Genomic DNA, 26,842 nt, shown 5'->3' with positions numbered 1-26,842 from the left:
CTGCTGAGTTCCTCCAGCAGATTGTTTGTTGCTACGTATTCTTGGGGTGAGTGTTTCACATCGGGTGATGACCTTGACTCACCTGCTCTGGCCTCCTAGCAAAGAAGCTGTACTCCCACAATATCTAAACCGACACTTCGGTGCAGTACTGAGGGAGTGCTCTATGGTCCAATGTGCTGTGTTTCAGATGAGGTGTTAAAATGAGCCACCAGCCATTGTCTCATATGATATGATAGATCTCATGGTATTGCTTGGAGGAGGAAAATGGAGTTATCCCCAGCCTCCTGGCCAATACTTATCCCACAGCCAACTGCACTGAAGCTGATAATTTGCTCATTATCATTTTATGGGATCTTTCTGTGCACAGATTATGTGTTGCATTTTCAAAACTACAACAATGACTGTACAAGAAACATCACTGGTTGTAAAGTGCTCCGGCACAATCTGATGACATGAAACGTACTATATAAATGCAGGATTTTGCTTTGAATACTGGGAATAATAAGTTGTTGTATGCAAAGCAGGCAGTTCAAGGGTTCAATTCTTGCTCTCTTTGCTGAGTTCCCACCAGCAAAAGTACTTTTCACAACTGGAATTTTTAAACACATTTATTTTCTGTTTGACAATCACTTGACTGATTTCTCGGCCTGATTTTTTTCTTTCAAAAAAGTGCAGAGTTCGTACATTGTTTGTAAGTGAGCCTGACAAGTATTCCAATACTAATAAAACTGAAGCTGTTTCCACGACCCACAAGCTTCATGTGGCACAAGGCCTCAGGTGACTGCTCACGGTCGAAGGCCTTTTCCAGGGGTTCTGAATGTCTCTGATGATCCAAGACATTTGGAAGCAGTTGAAAGACATCAAGATAATGTGGATTTTTTAAAAATAATGAAATAATTTAAAATTACTCTCAACCAAAGTAAATTAATTAGCAACATTAACATTAGTTCAAACAATATTACAAAAATATCACATGTTTTTAGTGAGGTTGGCAGCTTCTCTGAAGGTGTCAACAATGGTGGGTGTAAATCTGAGGGGGCAAGTACATCCAGGCCCACTATAACAGCAGAAGGGGTGGGGTGGGGGCTGTTATTGAGATAATTCTTGGATAAAAAGCCAGCAACAGTGATGTAACAATTGCAATATCACAAAACAAAAACCTTCAGATTTGACCATATCCGTCAGGGTTTGAAATCTGCCACCCTTCAAGGGACTGCAGATGCTGGAATCTGGAGCAACACACAAAGCGCTGGAGGAACTCAGTGGGGCAGGTAGCATCGATGGAGGGAAATGGACAGTCGACGTTTTGGGTCGAGACCTTTCAACTGGACTAAATCTGCCCATCACCCACACACTCCTCCCACCGGTTCCCCTCCCCATCTCCCTCCCTTTAATCCGTGCTTTACCTTCCTCTCCTATCAGAATCCATCATCTGCAGCCCTTTGTCACTTCCACCTATTACCTCCCAGTTTCTTTAAGTTGGACAAGGCACTTCAACATAAGGAGATGTCATCCCTTGTGACTTCTCCGCCATTTACTGAGATCGAGCCTGATCCTGTGCGTGAAGAACCCTTTCCTGAATGATCCCCATGTCACCTCCTTCCTGTTCAAAAATTGATTGATTTTAGACTATAAAACATAGAACAGTACAGCACAGGGACAGGCCCTTCAGCCTATGATATTGTGCTGATCTAATTAAAGTAGTAATTAAACGCCTAACTAAACTAATTCCTTCTGCCTACACATTCATGTCCATTCTCTGCACATTCATGTGCCTATCAGAGATCCTCTTAAACGCCTCTATCGTATTTGTCTCCACTATCATCCATGGCAGTGCATTCTAGGCACCCACCACTCTCTCTGTAAAAAACTTGCCCTGCACATCTCCTTTGATATTACCCCCTCTCACCTTAAATGCATTCTTTCTGGTATTAAATATTTCGACCCTGGGAAAAAGACTTGACTTGAATATACTCATGGGTTCTGTCAGCCCTCTGTTGGAGAGCATTTTGAAGGTAAACAATACATAAAGTCGTTTCTCCTCATTTTGGTCCTGAATAGCTGATGCCTCATCTTGAAACTATGCCACTTGTTCTAGACTCTCCAGTATCCCAGCATTGAGACTGTCAGTCCCTCTAAAAACCATATATTTCTCTACTCATTCTTCTGAATGCCAATGAGCACACACCAATCCTTCAGGACAACTGTTCATCTCAGGAATCAATTCCATGGTAATTCAGTGGAGTTAATTAACACACCGATTACAAGTGCAGGCTGCCAAAACTGAAGAACAAAAGTGATTGTCCATGAGAGTGTTGAGAACTTGGTGAGAATGCTCTTGTCCAGGTATGTACCTGGATATTTCCAACTGACAGTCACAAGACTGGCAACTTAAAAGTAAGAGGAAGACCTGTGAACCTATACTGCAATCTTGGACAAGTTGCCCAGGTCTACCATGTAAAAAGAACTCATCCCTCATTGTACTACTACTCACTGTTTGTTGCAGAATTAGCTTTTAACAGAAAATAATACATTCCTTAATCTAGTAGAGGGATACATTGCTGCTATTTGTTGAGGGCTAGAAATTAATGTTAGTGCTACTAGTTATCTGAACAGAGATAAAACCCGATTAAACCAAATAGATTAACATCTGCCTTGAAATAATGGAACAAAAGAATGCTATAAAAACTTGCATCAATATTTCTGCAATGATTCCTAGACTTCTGCAGCAACAACACAGTTGTCCAGTTTATTTGCAGTGGAAGTTTGTCTTTGGTGAAGTTTACTAAATCTGCAACATCAGAAGGCATCTTTCACACTGAAGTCAATGCAACCAACAAATAGGTGTACAGTACTTTGTTAATATCATACTGACTGGTTGCAATAAAGACTTGGCCCTTCTTCACCCCTTTATTATTGTCCTTAAAAGAGTGACCAGGGGTCATTCATACAAATGTGTCACACTGGCTGACGTTGTTGCCAAAGGTTCCAAGCTGTGATGAGGAAGTTAATTTGGTCAAACTCCGAAGATTTATTGTCAAAATGGGATGAAACATACTATTCTGAGTCGTTTGACAATTTCAACACCACTTGTGACCAGTTCTTTGAGTCTCCTCTGACTTCCGTCTCTGAACCATGTGGAGAAAGTGACCTTTATTATTCAGACCATTCACAAAATGTCAAGAAATAATGCGTCATTCCTACCTGGCAGCATCAAAACTATCGTAAGATCCAACTGTATAATGCCTGAATAATTTCTTTGCTCTGTCTGTCCGTGTTTCTGTAGGAAGGGAAGGAAAGACAAGGTTAACTAAATGAATGTTTCATTTGTAAAGCAAAGGCAGTGATGCGTTCAGTTCAGAAGGCAGGTTATCAATTTCTCAATCACCCAATTTTTGTCACGTTTCAAAGAGCAAACACAGACACATTGGACTGAATGTTTTTTTTGTGAATAGAACTCGTTTACATTCCCTGGAAGTTGGAAGAATGATCTCATTGCAACATAAAAGGTTCTGACAGGGACTGATGAACTGAAAGGTTGTCTCTTCTTGCTGGAGAGCTGGGACTGAGGGGCATGATCTGAGGATATGAGGTTCACCACATAGTACAGAGATGATGAACAAAGGTTTTTACACAGAAGGTTGGAATTATGTGCCCCAAGGATTGTGGATGCTCAGTCATTGAATATACCATTGCTGGGATGGAATTTAAAGACACTTAGACAGGTACATGGATAGGAAAGGTTTAGAGGGATATGGGCCAAATATGGGCAAATGGGACTATCTCAGATGAGCAATGTGGTTGGCATGGATGAGTTGGGCCGAAGGGCCTGTTTCTGTGCTGTATTACTCCATAGTTCATTTTTGGGCTCCCATGATATCAGCAATCAGAGAATATTGGCATAAGGTTGGTTGAGGAGGAGGATTCGAGGTTAGCCATGATCTTCCTGAATGCCAGTCAGGTTTGAGAGACCATATAATCTATTCCTGTTCCTCTTTCTTGTTCTGTACTACATCACTCTGTGATTTCATGATTCTGCTGTGTTAGAAGTTCACCTTTGTCCATTAATGTCAACAGGTGTCAGTTTACCAACTTCTCATTGTTCACAGCTCCTGACACATGCTGAAGTCAGTGGGACTGAACACTGGGATTGGGTGGCAGCCATTCAGCTCAAGTTGTTTAGAACTTCTAAACAAAGTCTCACCGTATTTTTGCACCACGTACTGACTCTGAAGCAACTGGCACATGGTTCTGAGAGATCACTGAGTTATTCACCACAAGCTACATATCCACCATGCTACAGATCTGCTTAGCTCGTAAGTAGCACCTGTGAAATATAAATATCATTCAACTCTTCAGTAGCCTGGTGAAAGAAAATGCTAAATCAAACCCTATTAAGACCAACAAGAACTGTAATGATACAGAACCTTTAATGTAGTAAAACTTCCTAGGGTCCTTCACAGGGTATCATCCATTAAACTTGGATTCAAGCCAGCTCAGATGATATTAGAGCAGGTCATCAGAAGCATAAAAGTAGCAGAGAGATTCCAGAGATTCGAGAAGTGAACAGTTGAGAGTATGGCTTCCAAACAGGGGAGTGGGAGAACTTGGGGTGTGTAGGTGACCAGAAATTCACAGAGAACTCATGGGGTTGGAGGGCTGAAGGAACACAAAGATCTTGGAAGACTGTGCTTTCTCGTCTTCTGGAGTGATGTGGGCAGAGTTTACAACTTTAGTGAAGTTCAAGTATAATAAAAACAGAAAATGCTCAGCAGGCTAGGCTGCATCTGTGGGAAAAGAAACAGAGTTAACATTTTGGATTTCACAATGAAGGATCTTCTTTGAAAACTGTAAGCCCTCTACTCTACCCCCACCACCGCACACCCCCTCCCCCCTGCCAGTCTAAAGATAGGGTCATTGATCCAAAACATTAACTGGTTTCTCGTTCCACAGATGCTGCTTGACTTGCTGAGTTCTTCTACATTTCTGTTTTTGTTTCAGCTTCCGGCATCTGCCGTATTATTTGATTCCCAGCGCCAAAGTGCATGGCCCAGAGCCATGTGGAGACCAGCTCATTAAATGCAGCTGGCTGCACTAATAGAACGGCTTTGACAGCCGGTGAGGCAGAGAGTCCCACCCAAAGGACTTTCAAATGGTCTGAACGAGAAACAGAAGCAGGCAGTGGGTGTTGGGACTGTATCAGCAGACAGGCACACAATGTTGGAGGACTGGGCTGAGAAAAAGGATACAGTATTTACCCAAGCAATGTAGGAATTAGAAGAGAAATGTACAAGAGCGAAAATAAAAGGAAAGGGTAAAGGTACTGTTCAGTATTCCTGGAGTGAGCTGCTGGCAGATATTAAAAGTGCCAGGAAAGTCACAGGGAGTATGAGAGATGGAAAACTAAAGCAGAAAGTGCAGTGTCTCGGTGAAGCAGCCAGCATAATCAAAGACCCCAACCACCCGAGTCATTCTCTCTTCTCTCCTCTTCCATCAAGTAGAAGATACAGGAGCCTGAGGGCATGTACCACCAGACTTAAGGACAGCTTCTACCCCACTGTGATAAGACTATTGAACAGTTCCCTTACACAATAGATGGACTATGACCTCACGATCTACCTTGTTGTGACCTTGCGCCTTATTGCACTGCACTTTCTCTGTAGCTGTGACACTTTACTCTGTACTGTTATTGTTTTTACCTGTACTACCTCAATGCACTCTGTACTAACTCAATGTAACTGCACTGTGTAATGAATTGACCTGTACGACCGGTATGCAAGACAAGTTTTTCACTGTACCTCGGTACAAGTGACAATAATAAGCCAATACCAATATATGCCGTTTAGATCATTGGATAAATTCATATAACACAAAATGAGGAGCAAATATCTTTTTGGGTTTGGGTTTTAAGAGTATTATAACAGAGTGCTTGCATCCATTCACAGAACTGGCTGAATAAAACTCACCAGAAACCTGGACAGAGCCCATAGGTGTTGGTTAATCCCTCAGGGATACGTATGAGTAAACACAGGAAGAAACAGGGGTAAGGAACAGATTACGGGACATACCCTTGAACCATTGACTTGGAACTCTAACTGCCCAATTCCTCCCTGGGGAATGGTTTGATCATATGGACTTGTGAGGGACTGAAACTACCGATGCAAAGAAGATGTAACCTGAATAGTGTATTACTAAATGGAGTCAGTTTCTGTGAAAGGAGGTCAGAATGTTTGTGTAAAAGTACATCTTTAAAAAATGTCTGCTGCTCCTGTTCAGAATCAGTCACAATTCTGTTCTGAGCTGAAAGGCACCATCTCTTTGTAGTCTTGTCCTTATTGTTGCATCTGTCCATTTCCACTTTACTTTTCTTGAAATCCCTGTGTCACGTTTTAGGTTTTTAACTGATTAAATGATGTGCCTGTTTCATAGGCTTATGGCTGAAATGTTCCTTAAAAAGTGGTAACCTTTTGAGCTTTTAACCCATCACATAGGATCAATGTTTCTATGTTTTTTTTCAAAGTTTGCACACTCAACTTTGGAAGGAATCTTGGCGAAAGTTTGACAAGAATGAGGGTGGGGGGTGGGGGGTGTTGGGGGGAGGGTGGAATTGCTGGGATTGGATAGATATTTTTAACTCTCCCTTGCCTGATTCATTTCTTCTGTTTATACTTTCACCAGACAGATTAGGTGACATTAACAAGTCTTCACCAACCTCTCTCAGCCAGGGCCAACAGCACCTGTCTCACTTTGGCTTCACTCCATAACAGGTGCGACCTATGTTCTTGCCACACACATCCTGCCCCTTCTCTGCAACTTAAACCATCTTTGGTTTCTAGATTTGCCAAGTTCTGATGAAAGGTCATTGCCCTGAGGCATTAATTCTGTCTCCCTCTGCTCAGGTGCTGCTTGAGCTGCGGAAAATTGCCACCTGTTACCGCTCTTATCTCATTGTGGTTTTTAAATCAACAGAAATGTTTTAAATCAAAATGAGTAGCATTTAATAATAATTTAAACGTGTTACAATGGGGTTTCATTTAATTTCTGCAAGTTTGAAATCTAGCGTTTTGGATTAACTCCTCCAAGAAGTTTTGAGAGGATCCATAAACTTGATACAAAGGAATTTTACATCAATGTAACAGACTAAAAATGAACAAGATTAGAAAATAATTCTCCTCCTTTCCAGAGTTATGTCAAACAATATTTGAATGACAATATCTTTAAAAGACATGTAAACTCTTTCAAAGGAGTCCACAACTTTTGTGCAACTCCACTCTTTTTTTTAAATCCTCCTTAAATAAGAATTTTGAAAGTTTTGGTTTAGGACAATTAATTTCCTTCACTTATATTTCATTTTGTTTTAGTTACCTGAAAAAAACCTAAAAGTGCTGGAAGAAAGAAAAGCAACGTGATATGAGTTACCAGGTTAGGTCACATGCATGTGCTTTTACCCTCTCTGTATTCATCTTTCTTTCTTGTCTAGTTTTATCAGGTAAAGATACAGATTGAAATTAATGCTGGAAGGAATAAGGAACTAAAGTCCGTAATGGTCATGTGTAATCCTGTTCATTATTGTGAGTTATGTTGAAGTCTCAAATTAGAGATATCAAGTTCCCAGATATTATAAATTGGCAATTATGAACTTTTAATTGCATTTTGAGAACCAGCTTGAGAACAATTCTGAAAATAATTTCAAACATTGTCTTCCTTAATGGCAATATTTTGCTTCCTTAGATCAAGGCTGATATTAATTATCATTGATTTAGTTTAGGACTTTTAAAAGGTAAATACAAAGAGACAAGGAGTACATGCGTGTAAAAAGACCTATTAAATTTCAACATGTTGCTATTTATGTGTCCAGTGCCTTTAGATTTCATCAAGCAACTGAAAAGAAAATGAAATAAAAGTGAAGGAATTGCCATATTACCAACACCTTCAAGAATGAATTGTTATCACACTCACAATCTATAGGTTGAACTGCTGCCAAAATGGATAATCCTGCCGTGAAGTTAACCCTTTCTACTGATGCTCTTTTGCTCAAGTAGTTGAATTGTAAATGTATATTTTTCCAGATGACAAATTAAACCCAAGGTTCTTAGGAGAGCCACATTGGACTTTGTTCTCTTCTTTAAAACATGTTTCGAAGGTTTTTGAATCACAGGATGTGCAGCAAAAGTTTGAGCAGTTTGAAGGATTTCAGAACTTGTCTGCAATCTTCAGATGCAGCACAGTGACAATTTTGGTTTTGCCTGCCAGAAGACTTGGACTTAATGCATTCTGATTTGTAATCTCAATTTCAACTGACAATAAAGGGAAGAGGGTTTTTGGGTGCTGTTGTATATCAAAGAATAAAGTTTCAATTCGGGAAATAAAACTGAACTGTTACAAAACCCGTCACTGAAGTAACAGGGTTATGTTAAGAAATGGACAAGGCCACAAATTTTCAGGATTTTTTTAACTTTTCTGGGATTTGATTCAAGAAGACCATTCCAGTAAATAATATTTTAAAGGCAATATGAAAGTACTGTATTGGATAGTAAAGTTTATCAAGTGCTTTGGATAAAGAAGAAATGGTAATTCCAATTGTATATTCTTAATCACGAACAGAGAAATTATACCATCAAATGGGAGTTTTCCCAAAATTGCGTTTAAATTGGATTAAATTTGTGTTCAAATTGGGTTAAATATCAGTCTGATATTAGATTTAAGCCAGGGACGGTATAGTTTCCGTTGAAGAAGTTAATAATCTTATAAATGAATATTTCAAGAGAACCACATTTTGGAACAAAGATGAAAACCATGATGATGCTGGGGGAACTCAGCAGGCCAGGCAGCATCTGTGGAGAAAAGCAGGCAGTCAACGTTTCGGGTCAGGACCCTTCCTCAGGACTGAAGATAGGAAAAAGGGAAGCCCAATATATAGGAGGGAAAAGCAGAGCAATGATAGGTGGACAAAGGAGGGGAGGTGGGGTGGGCACAGGGTGGTGATAGGTAGATGCAGGTAAGAGATAGTGATAGGCAGGTGCGGGGGAGAGGAGAGCAGATCCACTGGGGGATGGGTCAAAGGTCAGGAGAGAGATAGAAACAAAAGGCTAGGAAAAAGAGGCTAGGAAAGGGAAGAAGCATGGTGGGGGGGGTTGGTTTTGGGGGAAGGGGGGTGGGTGGGGATTACCTAAAGTAGGAGAATTCAATATTCATGCCATTAGGCTGCGAGGTTCCAAGACAGAAAACGAGGTGCTGTTCCTCCAGTTTGCGCTTGGAATTCTCCTGGCAGTGGAGGAGGCCGAGGACTGACATATCAGTGATAGTGCGGGAGGGGGAGTTGAAGTGACTGGCAACGGGGAGATGTAGATCGCGGTTTCGGACAGAGCGCAGGTGTTCTGCGAAGCGGTCACCTAGTCTGCATTTGGTCTCAACTACCTGAGACATGGAGAGACAAGCCAAATGCTTTCGATCAACTGGAAGCCAAAGGATAGCTTACAAAGGATGAAACTGTCACATGCTACCAGGCACTGCTGTGATTGGTTGCAAGTGAGGCAGCCAGCATGCAGAAAGGCACGGTGAAGTTGAACTGAAGAACAAGTCTCAGGCAACGCTGATGAGGATGGATGAAGGAGGGAGGGAGGAGAGTCACATGGGCCATGACACAAGTGTATCATGAAATGGTTAATGTGGTTCAGGAGAGAGAGAGACAGGACTGAACAATCATTGACAAATAGTCCACAGAAAAGCTGATATTGAAACAATTGATTAGAGTTAAAACATAAAAGCATAATTGAAACAAATCATAATGGGAGTAAATAAGTACATAGGTTTTAGACAGGCACATTTAAAGGCCAAAAAAGAGGGAATACTTTACACTAATTGTCCATCAGAATGGTACAAGTTTAAAGAGAAGCACTGAAAAATATTTTGTGTCTGCAATCACAATTAGACATTATCGGTTTGTTTTCCACATGCATGTATTACTTACATTATTTATTTAAGAAATTAGAGATGTGTTAAGAAGAAAACAAGATCTGGATCTTGTCAAGACTGAGCAGAACTGGTAGAGATATGATTCAAGAATTAAATCTAAACCTCCTCACCAACAAGTATGTGGTGAAGGTATTTAAGCAGAGTTACCAAGGATAAGATGGAAGCCAAAATTAATGTTTCTTCAGCTGCTGAATCTGCCAAGTATATACCTGATGAGATACAAAGTGGCCTTAAAGATATAGAGAATAACAAAACTCCATTCTTTGTACATGATTGGGAAATAGTTTGTAGACCATGGCAATATTCAGCTGGGAGGGGCATGGGGCAGTAGCCATACAACCTGTGTTCTCATACCAAGTAATAAGGAAGGGACTTCAAGGGAAGATGGTGATCCTTGTGATATAAGAAGCATTCTGGTTTTGCCACCAGTGTGTGAAGAAAGAGCGAGAGGATTTTAAGTTTGAATCACAAAGACATTGCATCAAGATAGCCACACAAAATATGAAGCTCCAGGTTCTATTATTTTCCAAAGTGGGCAAACTTGACTCAGTCCAAATATTGACACGTGCTCTGACTGTGGAGTACATCCTTTGTTGTGTTGTCGGGAATCCTGAGTAGCTGGTGTATGGTTTCATGCTGGACTTCCATTCACCAACTTGTGGTTTTAGGAACAGCTTCTTCCCCTCCGCCATCAGATTTCTAAATGGTTCATGAAGCCATGAACACCAGCTCGTTATTCCTCCTTTGAACTATTTATTTATCTTTTGTAACTTATAGTAATTGTTATGTCTTGCACTATACTGCTGCGGCAAAACAACAAATTTCACGACATATGTCAGTGATAATAAACCTGATTCTGATTCTGATGTACAGACTCACAGGTGAGGGCCTGATGTTTAGATAATGAAACATTTGAACTAGATATGTCCCATTCACAATACCGGTTTAAGTGTGCCAAAATAATGCAACACCTTGTGTCCCATCCTGTTTAGAAGAGTAGGTGTAGAGAAAATGGTTGAACAAGGCAAAACTAAGGCCCATAAAAAATTATAATCATGAATAAACCCAAACAAGAATAAGGGGAAACTTCTTTACCTAGTGAACGAATGGAATGTGGAATGCATAAATGCATTTAGAGGGAAGCTGGATTTATGTATGAGGAAGAAAGGTTGAGAAGGAGATACAGATGGGGTTCAATAAAGGAGGAAGGGAGGAGAGTCATGTGGACCATGAAATATTGGCAAAATCCTGCCTGGCTGCATATTTACCTTCCTGTGGTGGACATTCTATGTAATTCAAGATGTCTGGAGGTCTTTGGTGGGCCGAAGGGTCTGTTTCTGAGCTGTATGACTCTACAACTCCAATTTGCTGTAGCTAATTATTCTACCACCACATCTTTTGGATGTCGGAGGAAACCAGAACCCCCGGGGGAAACCAAAACAGTCACAGGACGAACTGGCAAACTTCACGGAGACAGTAGCAGAGATCAGGATCGATCCCAAGTCACTGGAATTATGCAGTTATGCTATTGGTGTACAAAGGGATCTAGGTGCATACAAATTACTTCACTTTAATTTGCAGGTTCAGCAAGCAATTAAGAAGACAAATAACACATTGGTCTTTGTTGCAAGAAGATTGCAGAGATGTCTTGCTTGAATTCCATAGGGCCCTGGTGAGAAGGCATCTGAAATATTGTGTACAGGGTTTGGTCTCCCTAAAGCCATAAGAGGGAATGCAATGAAGGTTCACCAGACTGATTCCTGGGACAGTGCACTTGTAGTATGAGGATAGATGGAACAGACTGGCATATAATCTCTAGAATTTATAAGAATAATAGGTGATCTCATTAAAACATAAAATTATTTTCAGGTCTTGACAAAATAAAGATGGAGTGTGCCCTCAATCCAAGGGACTGCCTGAGTAAGAGAATGATTTTATAAAGAGGGCAGCCATCAGTCTAGCCATGATCTTATTGAATGGCAAAGCATTCAAGAGACTGTATAGACTTTCACGCTCCTATTTCTTAGGTTCATGTGTGCTCATATAATCCTTTTCCTTTCCCATTTCCTTTCTTAAACTTCTAATTCAGGTTTGTTCTCACATAATATCAACAGACCACTGCTATATGCCTTATGCCTCCTGTTTCTGCTTCATCCTACTCTCTATCACTTCACAGTGCAAGAGGCTCTGACTTTTGTGATCTTACCTTTCCCCCTTTGTTACCTGAACCACTTCTGCCTTAAAGGCTGAACCCAGCCGGTTCACAATTAACTGGCACATTTGGTCAAATACAGCTTGCTGTCAAGAGCAGTCATTCTCAACTCATTTCTGGAATCCAGCTCTTTTTGTCCATGTTTGGAACATGGCTGTTTATTTCTGCAACCTAATATGGGCTATGATCCAGACTGAATTACTTTCTCTCACTATCCCTGAAAGCACATGCTGAAATCTCGTGGCATCATGTCCTCCCATGAGACAAAGCGAGAAACTGTAATGGAGGCGGAGCTATCCCAAAATGCACAGGGAGGGTGAAAGCCTTCTATTCAACCCATAGTTCCAACAGAGTTTTCGCTGTCAGAAGCACTGGGACATACCTTCTGCCAACGAGTCCTCCAGAAACAGAGGAAAAGCCTGCTGACTTCACGCTTCAGTGTTCAGCTACCCACAGGCCCTATATTATCCTATAGCTGAACTAACTGAGACAGAAATGTAATTCTACCCTGTGTGAAGGTTGAAGTGGAAACAGAACATGCTGGTAATACACAGCAGGCCTGAGTGTGTAGGAAAGGCCTGCTGTGACAATGCCTCTACTCCTCAAAGATTAATTCATCTCTGCCATTTTCCAAAGGCTTATTGACCGCAGTGTATTTCCATCACTTTCTATATTTACTCACACTTGTTTCCCCCTCAGTCAGCAGCAAGTAGCAGGAGATAACAGCAGAGAGCCTCTGTGGACAACAGCGAGTGAAAGAAATTTCTGAGTGAAATAAACTGATTAAAAACTGCCAATAAGCAATTTAGTAATAGTCAGGGAAATAAAAGCACTTGTGATAAAAATATAGGAGAAATAATAGGCAAGGGTAATGTGGAATTCATAGAAGGATTGGTAGGGTTGGAAATATCCTAACTGGTTGCATCATAGTCTGGTACGGAAATTCGAATGCTCAGTAACGTAAGAAGCTGCAGAGAGTAGTGGACTCAGCCTAATGCATCACAGGCACATCCCTCCCCACCATCGGTAGTACCTACAGGAGGCGCTGTCTCAAGAAGGCAATATCCATCATCAAAGATCCCCAGCAACCGGGCCATGCCATCTTCTCGCAGCTACCATCGGGCAGGAGGTACAGAAGCCTGAAGTCCCACATCACCAGGTTCAAGAACAGCGGCACGGTTAGCGCAACATTATTTCAGCGCCAGCAATCGGGGTTCAATTCCGGCTGCTGTCTGTAAGGAGTTTGTACGTTCTCCTGTGTCTGCGTAGGTTTCCTCCGGGTGCTCCAGTTTCCTCTCACATAGCAAAGACGTACAGGTAGGTTAATTGGGTTTAAAATGGGCAGCGCAGACTAGTTGGGCTGAAAGGGCCTGTTACCACACTGTAAATAAAATTTTTTATTTTAACAGCTTCTTCCCTTCAACCAATCAGTTCTTAAACCAACTGGCTCAAACCTAAATACTACCTCCGTCTAGCAATACTATGACCACTTTGCACTAAAATGATTTTTTTTGTTCTAATAATGTTCTTTCTTGTAAAAATTGTGTATAATATATGTTTAATTTATGTTTTTCTTGTGAATGTTGTGTATCCGATGCTATGTGCCCGTGATGCTGCTGCAAGTAAGTTTTTCATTGCACCTGTGCATACATGTACTTGTGCATAAGACAATAAACTCGACTTTGATTTTGATAGTTGATGCTGAGGTGATATCTCAGGATAGAGAGTTCTGAACTCTGGGGCACAGTCTCGGGATAAAAGGTCATCCAATTTGGCCTGGAGTAGGAGAAATTTCAACATTGTAAAGCTGAGAGTTGTAGTGATTCGGTGCCCCAGAGGGTGAAGTGAAGCAGTCAATAAGTATAGTTAGACTAAGATGGATAGACTTTTAGACTTTTTGGGTATTAAAGGAAATGCGGATAAGGTGGGAGAGAGAAACTGAGGCAGAAGATCTTCTGAATGGCTAAGCAAGCTCGAACTGTGGCATGGCTATAGCCTCTTCACTGCTTTATGGTCTTTTGTTCTCAGGTACTTAAAAATATGAAAGGCATTTCCCCACCATCAATATCTGGGAGGTCACCTTTGACAAGAAATTCAATGGACTGAGCAACATAAATACAAGAGCAGGTCAGAGGCTGAGTATCCTGTTGTTTGTGGTTCACCTCATGACAGCTCTCTACAAGGTGTGAGTCAGGAGTGTGATGGGAATGAATTGAAAGGCCTGGATAGAGTGGACGTGGAGACGATGTTTCCAGCAGTGGTAGGGTCTAGGACCAGAGGGCACAGCCTCAGAATAGAAGGACGCCCCTTTAGAACTGACAAGAGGAGGAATTTCTTTAGCCAGAGGGTGGTGAATCTGTGGAATTAATTGCTGCAATCAGCTGTGGTGGCCAACTCATTGGGTAAAGCTGAGGTTGATAGGTTCTTGATCAGTAAGGGCATCAAAAGTTAGGGGGGAGAAGGCAGAAGAATGGGGTTGAGAGGGAAAAATAAATCAGCCATGATCGAATGGCGGAGCAGACTCGGTGGGCCGAATGTCCTAATTCTGCTCTATGTCTTATGGTCTTATGGAACGAGTGCATCTCCAACAACACTTAAGAAGGTTGGCACAATCCAGAACAAAACCGACTGCTTGACTGGCACCTCATCCAGTGCCCCAGACATCCATCCTCTCCATTAATGGTCCACCAGGGCTGCTAAATGCACTGCATATTCTTGCCTGGGTTGTTCCATCAGCATCACTACCACCAAGAAGGACAAGGTACCCAGGCGCCTGGGTACGCAAACATCTGCAGGTTCTCCTCCAAGTCACACACAATCCTGACTTGTAAATATATTCCCGGTCCTTCATCACTGGATCTTAATCCTGTAACTCCTTCCACAGCAGCATTTTGGGAGAAATGCCATCAACAGGACTGCAGTGGTTTGAAGTGATTGCTTCAACACCATTTCCTCAGGGCCCGGAAGAATGGACAACGAAAGCTGGCCTTGCCTGCACCCAAAACATGAATAATCTGTCAACCCCTTCCACTCCAAAGTAAACAGCCACAGCCCAGACAGCCTCTCCTCATAACTAGAATTCTCCAGCCTGGTAACATCTTCATGAATCTGCTTCCGAGCATTATGTCAAGGTAATCCCATGAGGATTTTCCACATCCCCCTCTCAGGTGAATGCAAAGGGTCCCATGAGAAAAGAGGAGTGTTCTCCATGATATAGTGGTCTTAACACTCAGTGGTACTAGCACATCAGCACAACTGGTTGCAGAAGCTTGTTGAGCAAGTAATCGTTTCCATGTTACCTACCTTACAATGAGTACATTTCAGAAGTACTTTGTTGGCTGAAGGGATGTGTGAGGCTCCATGTAAATGCAAGCCTTCCATTTCTCTTTGTATTTTAGTGATAGGTGCCTCATAAATGTAAGCATTTTATTCCTTCTTACATTCCCAAATATCTGAAGCAATGAAAGTGTGAGCAGTTTTCAGTTCGGGTGGGGCAAAGGACAGATGTTCATGGACCTGCTATCTGATTTCTGATTCTACTGTGGGATGTAGTTATTGTTATATTTATTCTCACCTGTGGATGAAACGTACCTTCCTTCACAATCATCATCACATTAACAATTATATTCCACTGGTTTTCAAAAACCTCTGGCACTTTCGTAGTTAAGAGGGTCACCGGCTCAATAAATAATACAAAGTAAAACAAAGTGTACATCCTATACTGCACTGTGCATCTCATAAGTGAGATTAAGACTGAGCCAGAAAATGCTCAACCTGAAAGGTTAGTTCTGTTTCTCTCTCCATGGATGCTGCCTGACCTGCTGAGTGCTTCCAACATTTTCTGTTTTTGTTTCAGATTTCCAGCATCTGCAGCTTTGTTCGCTTTTCAACTCTTCATGTGAGGACTGGTATCCCATGCACCCATGGTATATTATACCTAGTGCCTTTGTATATCAGTGTCAAGGAAGTATGAGTGGTTAGAAAAAGTCTGCCAAAATTAGGCCTACCATTGAGTTTAAACTTTTTTTTCCAGAGGAAAAGAGAAATCCTTAATGTTTAAGGGGAAATTATCAAATCACAGACAGAAATGTTTCTTGAGTTGCAACATTTTAAATCTTTTTGGAAAGAAGCCAGTGATATTTGTAATACAGAAAGAAGAAATTTGCTTTTATGTAGCACTTTTTGCATTCACAGGATGTCCAAAAACACTTCACAATCAAAAGCAATCAAAATACTGCAGATGCTTTGAAATCTGAAACTAAAACAGTGAATGCTGGAGACAGTAAGTCAGACAGCATCTGTGGAGAGAAAAACAGAATTAATATTTCAGGAGAATGACTTTTCATCAAAATGCAAGGTATAAATGCAAGGAGATCGAACTTGAAGGCAGAATACAAGGTTAATGGCAGGACTCTTAGCAGTGTGGAGGAATAGAGGGATCTTGGGGTCCACGTTCATAGATCCCTCAAGGTTGCCGTGCAGATCGATAGGGTTGTTAAGAAGGTGTATGGAGTGTTGGCCTTCATTAGTCGGGGTATTGAGTTCAAGATCCGCGAGGTTTCAGCTCTACAGAACTCCGGTCAGACCACACTTGGAGTATTGTGTTCAGTTCTTGTCGCCTCATGATAGGAAGGATGTGGAAGCTTTAGAGAGGGTGAAGAGGAGATTTACCAGGATGTTACCTGGATTGGACAGCATGTCTTATGAGGATAGGTTGAGCAAGCTAGGGCTTTTCTCTTTGGAGAGAAGGAGGATGAGAGGTGACTTGATAGAGGTGTACAAGGTGATAAGAGGCATTGATCGAGTGGACAGTCAGAGACTTTTTCCCAGGGTGACAATGGCTAACATGAGGGGACATAATTTTAAGGTGTTTGGAGGAAGGTATAAGGGGGATGTCAGGGGTAAGTTTTTTACACAGAGAGTGGTGGGTGCGTGGAACGCACTGCCGGCAGAGGTTGTGGGGGCAGATACGTTAGGGACATTTAAGAGACTCTTAGATAGACACATGAATGATAGAAAAATAGGGGGCTATATGGGAGGGAAGGGTTAGATAGATCTTAGAGCAGGATAAAATGTCGGCACAACATTGTGGGCTGAAGGGCCTGTACTGTGCTGTAGTGTTCTATGTTCTAAGTTCTAAATATCCAGACTTTTAATGACATTAATTAAGAGTCATATAGTCATAGAGCACTACAGCACAGAAACAGGCCCTTCAGCCCATCTAGCCCATGCTGGCCTAGTTTTCTGCCTAGTCCCATCTACCTGCAGCCGGACCATAGCCCTCCATACCTCTCTCATTCATGTACTTATCCAAACTTCTTCTTTTAAATGTTACAACTGAACCCACATCCACCACTTCCACTGGCAGCTTATTCCACACTTGCACCACCCTCTGAGTGAAGAAGATCCCCGTCAGATTCCCCTTAAATATTTCACCTTTCACCCTAAACCTATGACCTCTCGTTCTAGTCTCACCCAACCTGAGGGGAATAAGCCTGCATGCATTCATCCTAACTATACCCCTCATAATTTTGTATACTTCTATAAGATCTCCCCTCATTCTTCTACGCTCCAGGGAATAAACTCCTAACGTATTTAACCTATCCCTGTAACACAGGTCCTCAAGACCAGCAACATCAGTGTAAATTTTCTCTGCACTCTTTCAAGCTTATTGATATCTTTCCTGTAGATATGTGACCAGAACTGTACACAATACTGTAAATTTGGCCTCACCAACATCTCACACAACTTCAACATCCCAACTCCCAAGAGACCAAAAGTTGGCCAGAATAGTGTAAAAACTCTCCTGCCTTCTTCAAATTTGTACAATGGAGTCATCTCCAGTTGCTTGAGGACAGGCAAGACCTTTGATGAATATCTTAATTGGGAGATGGTACCTCTGGCAGTGTTGCACTCTCTTAGTACCGCACTGCAGCCTAAGTTTGGATTTTGTGCTCAAGTCATTGAATAGGGACTTGAGCACAACCTTGTGACAGAGGTGCACAGGATAAGTTAAACATTAATATAGAATTTCCCACAGTTGAGCATTCTAACACTTGCTGATGGGGTAAATGTGCCATGTGATCCTACACTGGCAAGATGAGGGAGCCTGTGAGTTGACAAAGGTGCAGCAAGAGCAAGATGGGATCCAAGGAACTGCAAATTAAGGGGGCAGCAGTCTGCATCTTTAATCAATGCAATTTATAGTGAAATTAGGAATGGAAAGAAAAATAAAAAGTGGGAAGAAAGACTGGATTAAAAGAAAGAGGGAGATTAATGATGTAAATAATAAAAAAATGGCCCTGTTAAAATTCCAATACTGATTTATAAGATATCTTTATTAGTCACATGTACATCAAAACACACAGTGAAATGCATCTTTTGCGTGGAGTGTTCTGGGGGCAGCCCGCAAATGTCGCCACGCTTCTGGCGCCAACATAGCATGCCCACAGCTTCCTAACCTGTACGTCTTTAGAACGTGGGAGGAAACCAGAGCACCCAGAGGAAACCCATGCAGACACGGGGAGAACATACAAACTCCTTACGGACAGTGGCAGGAATTGAACCCGTGTCGCTGGCGCTGTAATAGCGTTACGCTAACCGCTACACAGATGCCACTCTTTTAATTGTTCTTTTCCCATGCTGGAGAGTTTCTGTGCATTGTGGTACATAAATCTCATTATTAAATGGAAGCCCTAACTTTCAGTGAGGAGATCAATTGGTATTTAATGCACAAATAAGATAAGATAAGATATCTTTATTAGTCATATTACATCGAAACACACAGTGAAATACATCTTTTGCGTAGAGTGTTCTGGGGGCAGCCCGCAAGTGTCGCCACACTTCCAGCACCAACATAGCATGCCCACAACTTCCTAACCCATACGTCTTTGGAGTGTGGGAGGAAACAGGAGCACCCGGAGGAAACCCACGCAGACACAGGGAGAATGTACAGACTCCTTACAGGCAGCAGCGGGAATTGAACCCGGGTCACTGGCGCTGTAATAGTGTTACACTAACAGCTGCACAGATGCCACTCTTTTAATTGTTCTTTTCCTCTGCTAGAGAGTTTCTGTGCATTGTGGTACGTAAATCTCATTATTAAATGGAAGCCCTAACTTTCAGTGAGAAGATCAATGGGTAATTAATGCACAAATGCAGCAAGTGGTTGAAATTTACAAGGAGCTGGCTATCAGCCTTGGTTTTTACAATGCAATGGAACAACGTGCATTTCACAGTCTAACATATACCCAATTACCACAAATCGCTGGATTATTCACACACTTATGACAATGTGTAATATTAAACTCACTGATATACAAGAGCATAAGAACATAAGAAAATAGGAATAGACCACATGGTCCCTCAATCCTGCCCTGCCATTTAATAGGAGAGTGGCAGATCTGTCCCAAGCCTCATCTCCTCTTCTGTGCCAGTTCCCCATAGCCCTTAATTCCCTGATCTTTCAAAAAATTATCTGCTTCGTCTTTAAATCCTCCAATGATCCAACCTCCACAACCCTCTGGGATAGAGAGTTTCAGAGTTTCACCACTCTCTGCAAGAAGTTGTTCCTTCGTATCTCAGTTTTAAATGCCTGCTCCCTAATGTTGCAACTCTGTCCCCTTGTCCGAGACTCTCCCACTGGTGGGAACACCTGAAAATCTACCCTGTCAAGCCCTGTAAGAAACTTAGATTTTCCAATAAGATCACCCCTCATTCTTCTAAACTCTAAAGAATACATAACATTAAACAGCAAATTTTGGTGCAAGAACAAATTTTGCTCTCAATTCTTCTTTCCAAGGTTCTGTCATGTTCCATAGGATCATGAGTATTGGCTATGCTACCATATTATGTTAAGACATGATATGCCTAAAACAACTTCATTCACAGGATGTGGGCACCACTGCCAATTATTGTCCATTCTATTTGCACATGTCAGAAGGCATTTCAGACTCAACATAACTGTCAGATCAGGTTAGAAGGGGCAGATTTCCTACCCTGAAAGACAGCTGTGAACCAGATGGTTTTTGTAACATGAGCCACCATGACAGGTATTCATTTTTTTTTAATGAAAAAAACACTGCAGATGCTGGAAATCTCAAATAAAAACAGAAAAAACACTCAGCAGGTCAGTCAGCATCTGTGGAAAGAGAAACAGAGTTCACACTTCAGATGACCCTTCAAGTCCTGACAAAAGGTCTTCAACCTTAATTAATTGAAACTAAATTCCCTTGTTACTATTGTAGACTCAGGTCTCCAGGTCAATGATCCTGGCATCTGTGTAGTAGTTAAGCTAACCTTATTGTAGTTAAGATAACCCCTTTTCTAGCTCATTTACCTTGACCTTAAGCAAAGCATCAGTTCCTGTGCAGCAGGAGAGTGACGAGTGAGCTGTCTTTGTACAATATCATCACTAACAATTATTTTCCACCCACCACCTCCCCGCCAAACTACCAGAATAATTGTTACAACTGAGTTATTCATAGTAAATGATGAGTTTCCTATAATTTCTCAATCATAACCTTCCTATGGTGAATCTTTTTCAGTAATCCTTTCGAATAGTTTTTATTTCAAGTCATTTTATTTGATATTTGTTTATAAAGTTTCTATTATTGCATCAAATTTTACCTGCCGTTAATGGAATTTACTTCCATATGACCTGACAGGACCTGAAAACTTGCTTCCATGTTACTGAAACTCTCAGACAACATTATAGCCAGACCGAGTTAATTTTATTATAAGTAACTCAGCTATATATAGAATATAGTTTTGTTACTTGTTCAAGACCGTCCATAATTCTACATATTTAAGGAGCTTTTGTTACCTATTATCAGGCAGCATTTTTTTGGGTCCTCATAGTAATTTTACAACAGGCCATTCTGGGCTACCTATGGCAGCATCTATTGATCCTGGGAGCGGATTTTATGCTGTCCTTCCCATACCTGCTTTGGACCAGGTCTCTGGCAATTTGTCAACGTTAATGAGTCACTAGGAGCTTAGCTGTGTACTCTAGGTGGCCAGATCTAGAATCTCCATGTGTTTACCCGACATCAGGCCTGGGTATGTGCACCTGGCTTCGGGCCTGTATGCGGCATCCTATCCGGATGCATCATGGCAACTGCTCTGCCCAAGAAATTGCAGAGTTTTGAATGCAGCCCAGTCCATCACACAAACCAGCCTCCCCTTCATGGACTCTGTCTACACTTCCCACTGCCTCAGGAACGCATCCAACATAATCAAGGACCCCTCCCACCCTGGTCATTCTCTCTTCTCCCCCCTCCCATTGGGCAGAAGATACCATAGCCTGAGAGCACGACCCACCAGACTCAAGGACAGCTTCTATCCTGCTGTTATCAGTTGTTTTAAAGGATCTGTCATATATTTAAAGATGAACCCTTGATCTTGCAATGGTCCTTGCACTTTATTTGTCTACCTGCACTGCGCTTTCTCTGTAACTGCAACACTATAATCTACTTTCTGTTTTCTTTTTACGATCTCAATGTAGTTATGTATGGCAATGATCTGTCAGGAAAGCATGCAAAAAAAAGTTTTTCGCTGTATCTCAGTGCATGTGACAATAATAAACCAATACCAATGGCTTTCATACCGCAGATTCCAACTGGGGTGTGTACACTTTCGCATGTGCACCTGACCTTATGCCAACATGGACACACACAGCCTCTGGCCTGTATGTGGGTATCTGACCTTGGTACAGTTTCCAAATGGTATGTGTACCCCTGATCACAAGCCTGTGTGCACACACCCAAACCTGAGTCTGTGCACACATGCCCACCATCAGGCCTGTGTATGTGCAACCAACACTGGGACAGCACTTGCACATTGGGCCTCTGACCAACATGTGTGCATTTGGTCTTGGGCCTTTCCTGCTGCTGTCTTCAATTGGTACATGGACACCTGAGCTTGGGCCTGTATGTACAGGGCCATCTTAGGTCTGTGCCTTGGATCTGCATGTATCCACATTACCCTGGCCCTGCACGTGTGCAACTAACCAAGAGATTTCAGGCTGCAGTCTCTAATGGACACCTGATTCCAGGATCTACCTGTATAATCAGAGGGATCTCAGGGTCAGCTCTGTGGAAAACCTCCCAGGTGACGTATGTGAGTGCTCCCTGTGTGAGGGTGTTACAGAACAAACAGTGATTACAAAACTTCAGCGAACCAGGTTCAGTCTTGACCCTGGGCGCTATCTATGTGGCGTTTGCACGTTCTCCCCGTGACCACATGGGTTTCCTCCAGGTGCTCCGGGTTCCTCCCACATCCCAAAGACATGCAGATGAAGGGTCTCGACCTGAAATGTCGACTGTCCATTTCCCATCACAGATGCTGCCTGACCCGCTGAGTTCCTCCAGCATCTTGTTTGCTGCTCAACGACCCTTGGGTTTGGCTGGTCAATTGGCCACTGTAAATTGCCCTTAGTGTGTAAGTGAGTGGCAGAAGCTGGGGTGAGTTGTGGGGAGAATAAAATGGGATAAATGTAAATAGGTGTTTCATGGTCAGCATTGCCCGGCTGGACAGAAGGGTCTGTTTCTGTGCTGTATGACTCTATGAGAACCACTGGGGCACAAATAATTTAGCATTGGAATAGCCAGCATCTAACTGAATGGTGGAAGAAGCTCCAATGACCACTGCCTTTTCCTGTGATCCTCCTCTGGAGTTTAGTCCCAGGTCAGTATCTGTTTGTGAGAAGCCTGCGCAGTGAGACCTTTGGGAGTGGGTTGAGCCGCCCAGGCTCAGTTTGTGTGGGAGACTTACAATTGGCAATGGGAGAATTTCATCACATCATTACACAATGCGTTAGCAACAACATTGCAGTAACCTGCTGCACCTCCCACTCCCCTCAACTCCAAATAATTAGATTCAGCAACCTTTTGCTCTACCCCGCTTTCCTGCAGCTTTGTTTGGAACAGTGGAAGTAAATGTTGATGATATCAACAGGAGAAATTAGCAGGATGGATCTAACACGGTCAAGCAGGGAAGAATTTGAATTAATGTCAGATGACACAGGAAGTCAAGATAGAGGGGTGGAGGCGATTGCAGAATAGCTAAGACCTGTCACTTGCAGTAGAAAGCTGGCACCACCAGGGGCACCCACGAGGCAGAATATCACATTCGATAACAGTGATCTATTGAATGTCCTAATAGCTGAAGGGATAAGAGGGGATTCTTCCTCACAATCTGACGATAAGCTGCTTGAGATGTTTCTGTATGATGGCTGCCTGTCCTGTAGCACATTGCCAGAAACCCCCTGAGCTCAAAATACACAAAACAAAGTCACCTGCAGCAGAACATGGCTTAAAACAAAATTAACCTCAATCCTGAGGGACTGTGGAAGGACAAGAAGTAAAGATTACAAAGCGAGGTGACATGAAGTAAGGGGTGACAAGTCTGGCATCAGCACAGTGCAGATGGGCTGAATGGCCTGTTGTTGTGCTATAAATTCCATGTAAATCTGTGCTCTAAATTCCGTGTAAATCTGTGCTATAAATTTCATGTAAATCTGTGCTCTAAATTCCATGCAAGTCTGTGCTATGAGCTTTGTGGGGTAAAATCAGAGGAAGATACCCAACCATTCATCTGTTCCGGTATTAATATTTACCACTGAAAATCAAAACATCTGCAGATGCTGGAAAACCGAAATAAGATCAGAAAATGGTGGGAAAAACTGAGCAGGTCAGACAGCTTCTGTGGAAAGAGAAACAGTTAACGTTTCAGATTGAAGACCCTTCATCAAGACTACCAAGGGTCTGATGAATGGTCTTCCATTTGAAACATTGACCTCTTGGTGCTGGTGGGAAGGGAGCTCCAGGATTTAGACCCAGCAACAATAAAGGAATGGCAAAATGTGGATGGTGTGTGACTCGGAGCGAGAATCACACACCGAGTCTCTTGGTCCTCTTGGTGGCAGAGGTCAAGAGTTTGAGAAGTCCTGCTGAAGGAGCTCTGGCAAGTAACTGCACAACATTCTACAGATGGCATACACAGTGCACTTGCAGTGGAGGGCAATGAATAGGGCGATTTTGAGAGTTTAGGATAGGGTAATTGCCTACTTTATGTAAGCAAGCAGCAAAAAGAACCAAAGAGGTGTGATGGACATGTACAGGTGTAGGCGGAAGTAAGGAGTGGGGGGATGGGATTGCTCTGTAGGAAGTCAACGTGGACTTTGATTGACCAAATGGCCTCCTTTTATGCCACAACAATATTCTATTCAAAATTCTTGCTCAGTTAGCAGTTGATGTGAATTGCCTGATGAAAACAAACTATGGTTCACCAATTTTTTTCTTCCATTATCCTGCAAGGATAAGGAGGTTGTTGATTAGTCTCCAAACCTGATGCAGGTCCCTTTCCAACAGTGCAGAGCCACAGGTTCAAAGCCACCTCTTTCCATCTGAAACCCTCTTACTCCATCTCTCTCTCTGAGGGATGCTCAGGCCAATTGTGGTTGCACCATGATCAGCCATGGCAGTATAGGCTGGGGATCATACTTGGGCTTTTTGGTCCATGTGATTCAGCTCATTATGCCAATAGCTCAGTGCAGAACTTACTCAACACTATGCATAAATGTCACCATCCTTAGGGTGCAAGTAGTAGAGACCCGCGCTGAACTGCTCCAGTGCCTTGACTCTCAACCCTACTCTTCTCCTGCTATGAGAAGATGTCACCAGCAGCTGTGGAGACCTGCACAACTCTGTGAAGCTCACTGAACTGGACCTTGTCAGAAGCACCTCCTTCGGCTAGGGCTCGTACCTTTCCCTTAACTTTGCCCTCTGACGCAAACTGGCAAAACCTCTGTAAAAACCTCAAGTCCAAATAATAGCCAAGGAAAGCATTCACGTCCTGCCTGTTGACCTCTTCATCACCTTTAGTTTTTAAAGTGTTATCAAAATCAAAGTCAAGTTCATTGTCATATCCACAAGTACATGTACGCAGAGGTGCAATGAAAAACTTACTTGCAGCAACATCACAGGCATTTTCAAGAGATTACTAGGTAAGCATATGGAGGAATTTAAAATAGAGAGATATGTGGGAGGAAGGGGTTAGATAGTCTTAGGCGAGGTTTAAAGGTCGGTACAACATTGTGGGCCGAAGGGCCTGTATTGTGCTGTACTGTTCTATGTTCTATGTTCGAAATAGCATCAGAGACACAACATTCACAAGAAAAACATAAATGAAGCATAAATTGTACAAAATTATACATGAACGAACACAATTAGAACAAAAAAAACAAAGTCCACTGTAATGCAAAGTGGTCACAGTGTTACTTTACCAAGGCAGTGATTAGGGTTGTGCCAGTTGGTTCAAGAACCAAATGGTTGAAGCGAAGTATCTATTCTCGACAGCAAACATGTGGTAAGGTTGTTCTTCAAACCTCTGGAACCTCCTTAATTTAGTACAATCCACGGACAATATTCAGCCTTTGTTACTGCTGCCGATTGGTCATAGTTCTCATGGGTCAGAGGGTGATTTGATTGTTGGTATTATTCTAGCCAAACCCAACGGTGGCCTTGCCCAACAAACAGTTCTATGCACGTCCACCAGAGGGTGTTGGTTGGTCAATAGAAGCAGCAACCCTGTTAGTCCATCCTCCATCTCTCTTTGAGGGATGCTATGGCCAATTGTGGTTGCACCAAGATCACCCATGGCAGCATAGGCTAGGGATCATACCTGGGCCTTCAGATCCATGTGATTCAGCTCATTATGCCAATAGCTCAGTGCAGAAACATATTATTGGGAGAAAAACAAAGGAGTGCAGATACTGGAATCTAGATGAGAAACACGATGATGCTGGAGGAACTCAGCAGGCCAGGCAGCATCCGTGGAGAAAAACAGGCAGTCAACGTTTCGGGTCCTGAAGAAGGGTCCTGACCCAAAACGTTGACCGCTTGCTGTCTCCACGGATGCTGCCTGGCCTGCTGACTTCCTCCAGCATCATCATATGTTATTGGTAATTGGTTTCCTATTGTCACATGTACAAAGGTACAGTGAAAAACTTTGTTTTGCATGCCATCCATGCAGATCATTTCATCACATCAGTACACTGAGGTAGTATGAGGGAAAAGCAATAACAGAATGCAGGATAAAGTGTTATAGTTACAGAGAATGTGCGGTGCAGGTAGACAATAAGGTGCAAGGCAAAATTGTAAAATATAAAGGGAGAATTTACGTAGCGAGACACAAGAGATGTTGAAATCTGGAACAACAAACAATCTGTTGGAGGAACTCAGCAGGTCAAGCAGCATCTGTGGGGGGAAAGGAATCGTCAACATTTGGGGTCAAAACCCTGCATCAGGACTGCTTTACATAGCACTTGATAGTCATTGAAGTATTTTTCAAGAACGGTTAGAAACCTACTCTTCTACAAAATGGTACCACAGCACTACACTGCATTACCAGCTTAGACTTTAAATGTCTTTGAAGTAGGAATTTAACCCACTGCCTTGAGACATGAGAGTACCTGTCTACATCAATGGTGCTGAGGTGGAGAGGGTTGAGAGCTTCAAGTTCCTGGGAGTGAACATCACCAACAACCTGTCCTGGTCAAATCACGTAGATGCCATGGCCAAGAAAGCGCACCAGCGCCTCTACTTCCTCAGGAGGCAAAAGAAATTTGGTTTGTCGCCTTTGACTCTCACCAGC

The 26,842-nt window shown here is 42.4% G+C and overlaps 1 protein-coding gene across 1 annotated transcript in view; it reads right to left on the bottom strand.

The window, feature by feature from the left end:
* LOC127577696 (SH3 and multiple ankyrin repeat domains protein 2-like) overlaps nt 1-26,842 on the bottom strand; it is a 705,938-nt gene that overhangs the window by 390,247 nt on the left and 288,849 nt on the right. The window contains exon 13 of the mRNA XM_052029143.1: nt 3,205-3,280. Within this exon, the coding sequence (XP_051885103.1) occupies nt 3,205-3,280 (76 nt within the window). The remainder of the gene's footprint in view (nt 1-3,204; nt 3,281-26,842) is intronic.

Source organism: Pristis pectinata, chromosome 14 (genome assembly GCF_009764475.1).
Source record: "Pristis pectinata isolate sPriPec2 chromosome 14, sPriPec2.1.pri, whole genome shotgun sequence".
NCBI lineage: Eukaryota > Metazoa > Chordata > Chondrichthyes > Rhinopristiformes > Pristidae > Pristis > Pristis pectinata.
The sequence above is the reverse complement of the archived record's forward strand: the minus strand, read 5'-3'. Positions and strand labels throughout refer to the sequence as shown.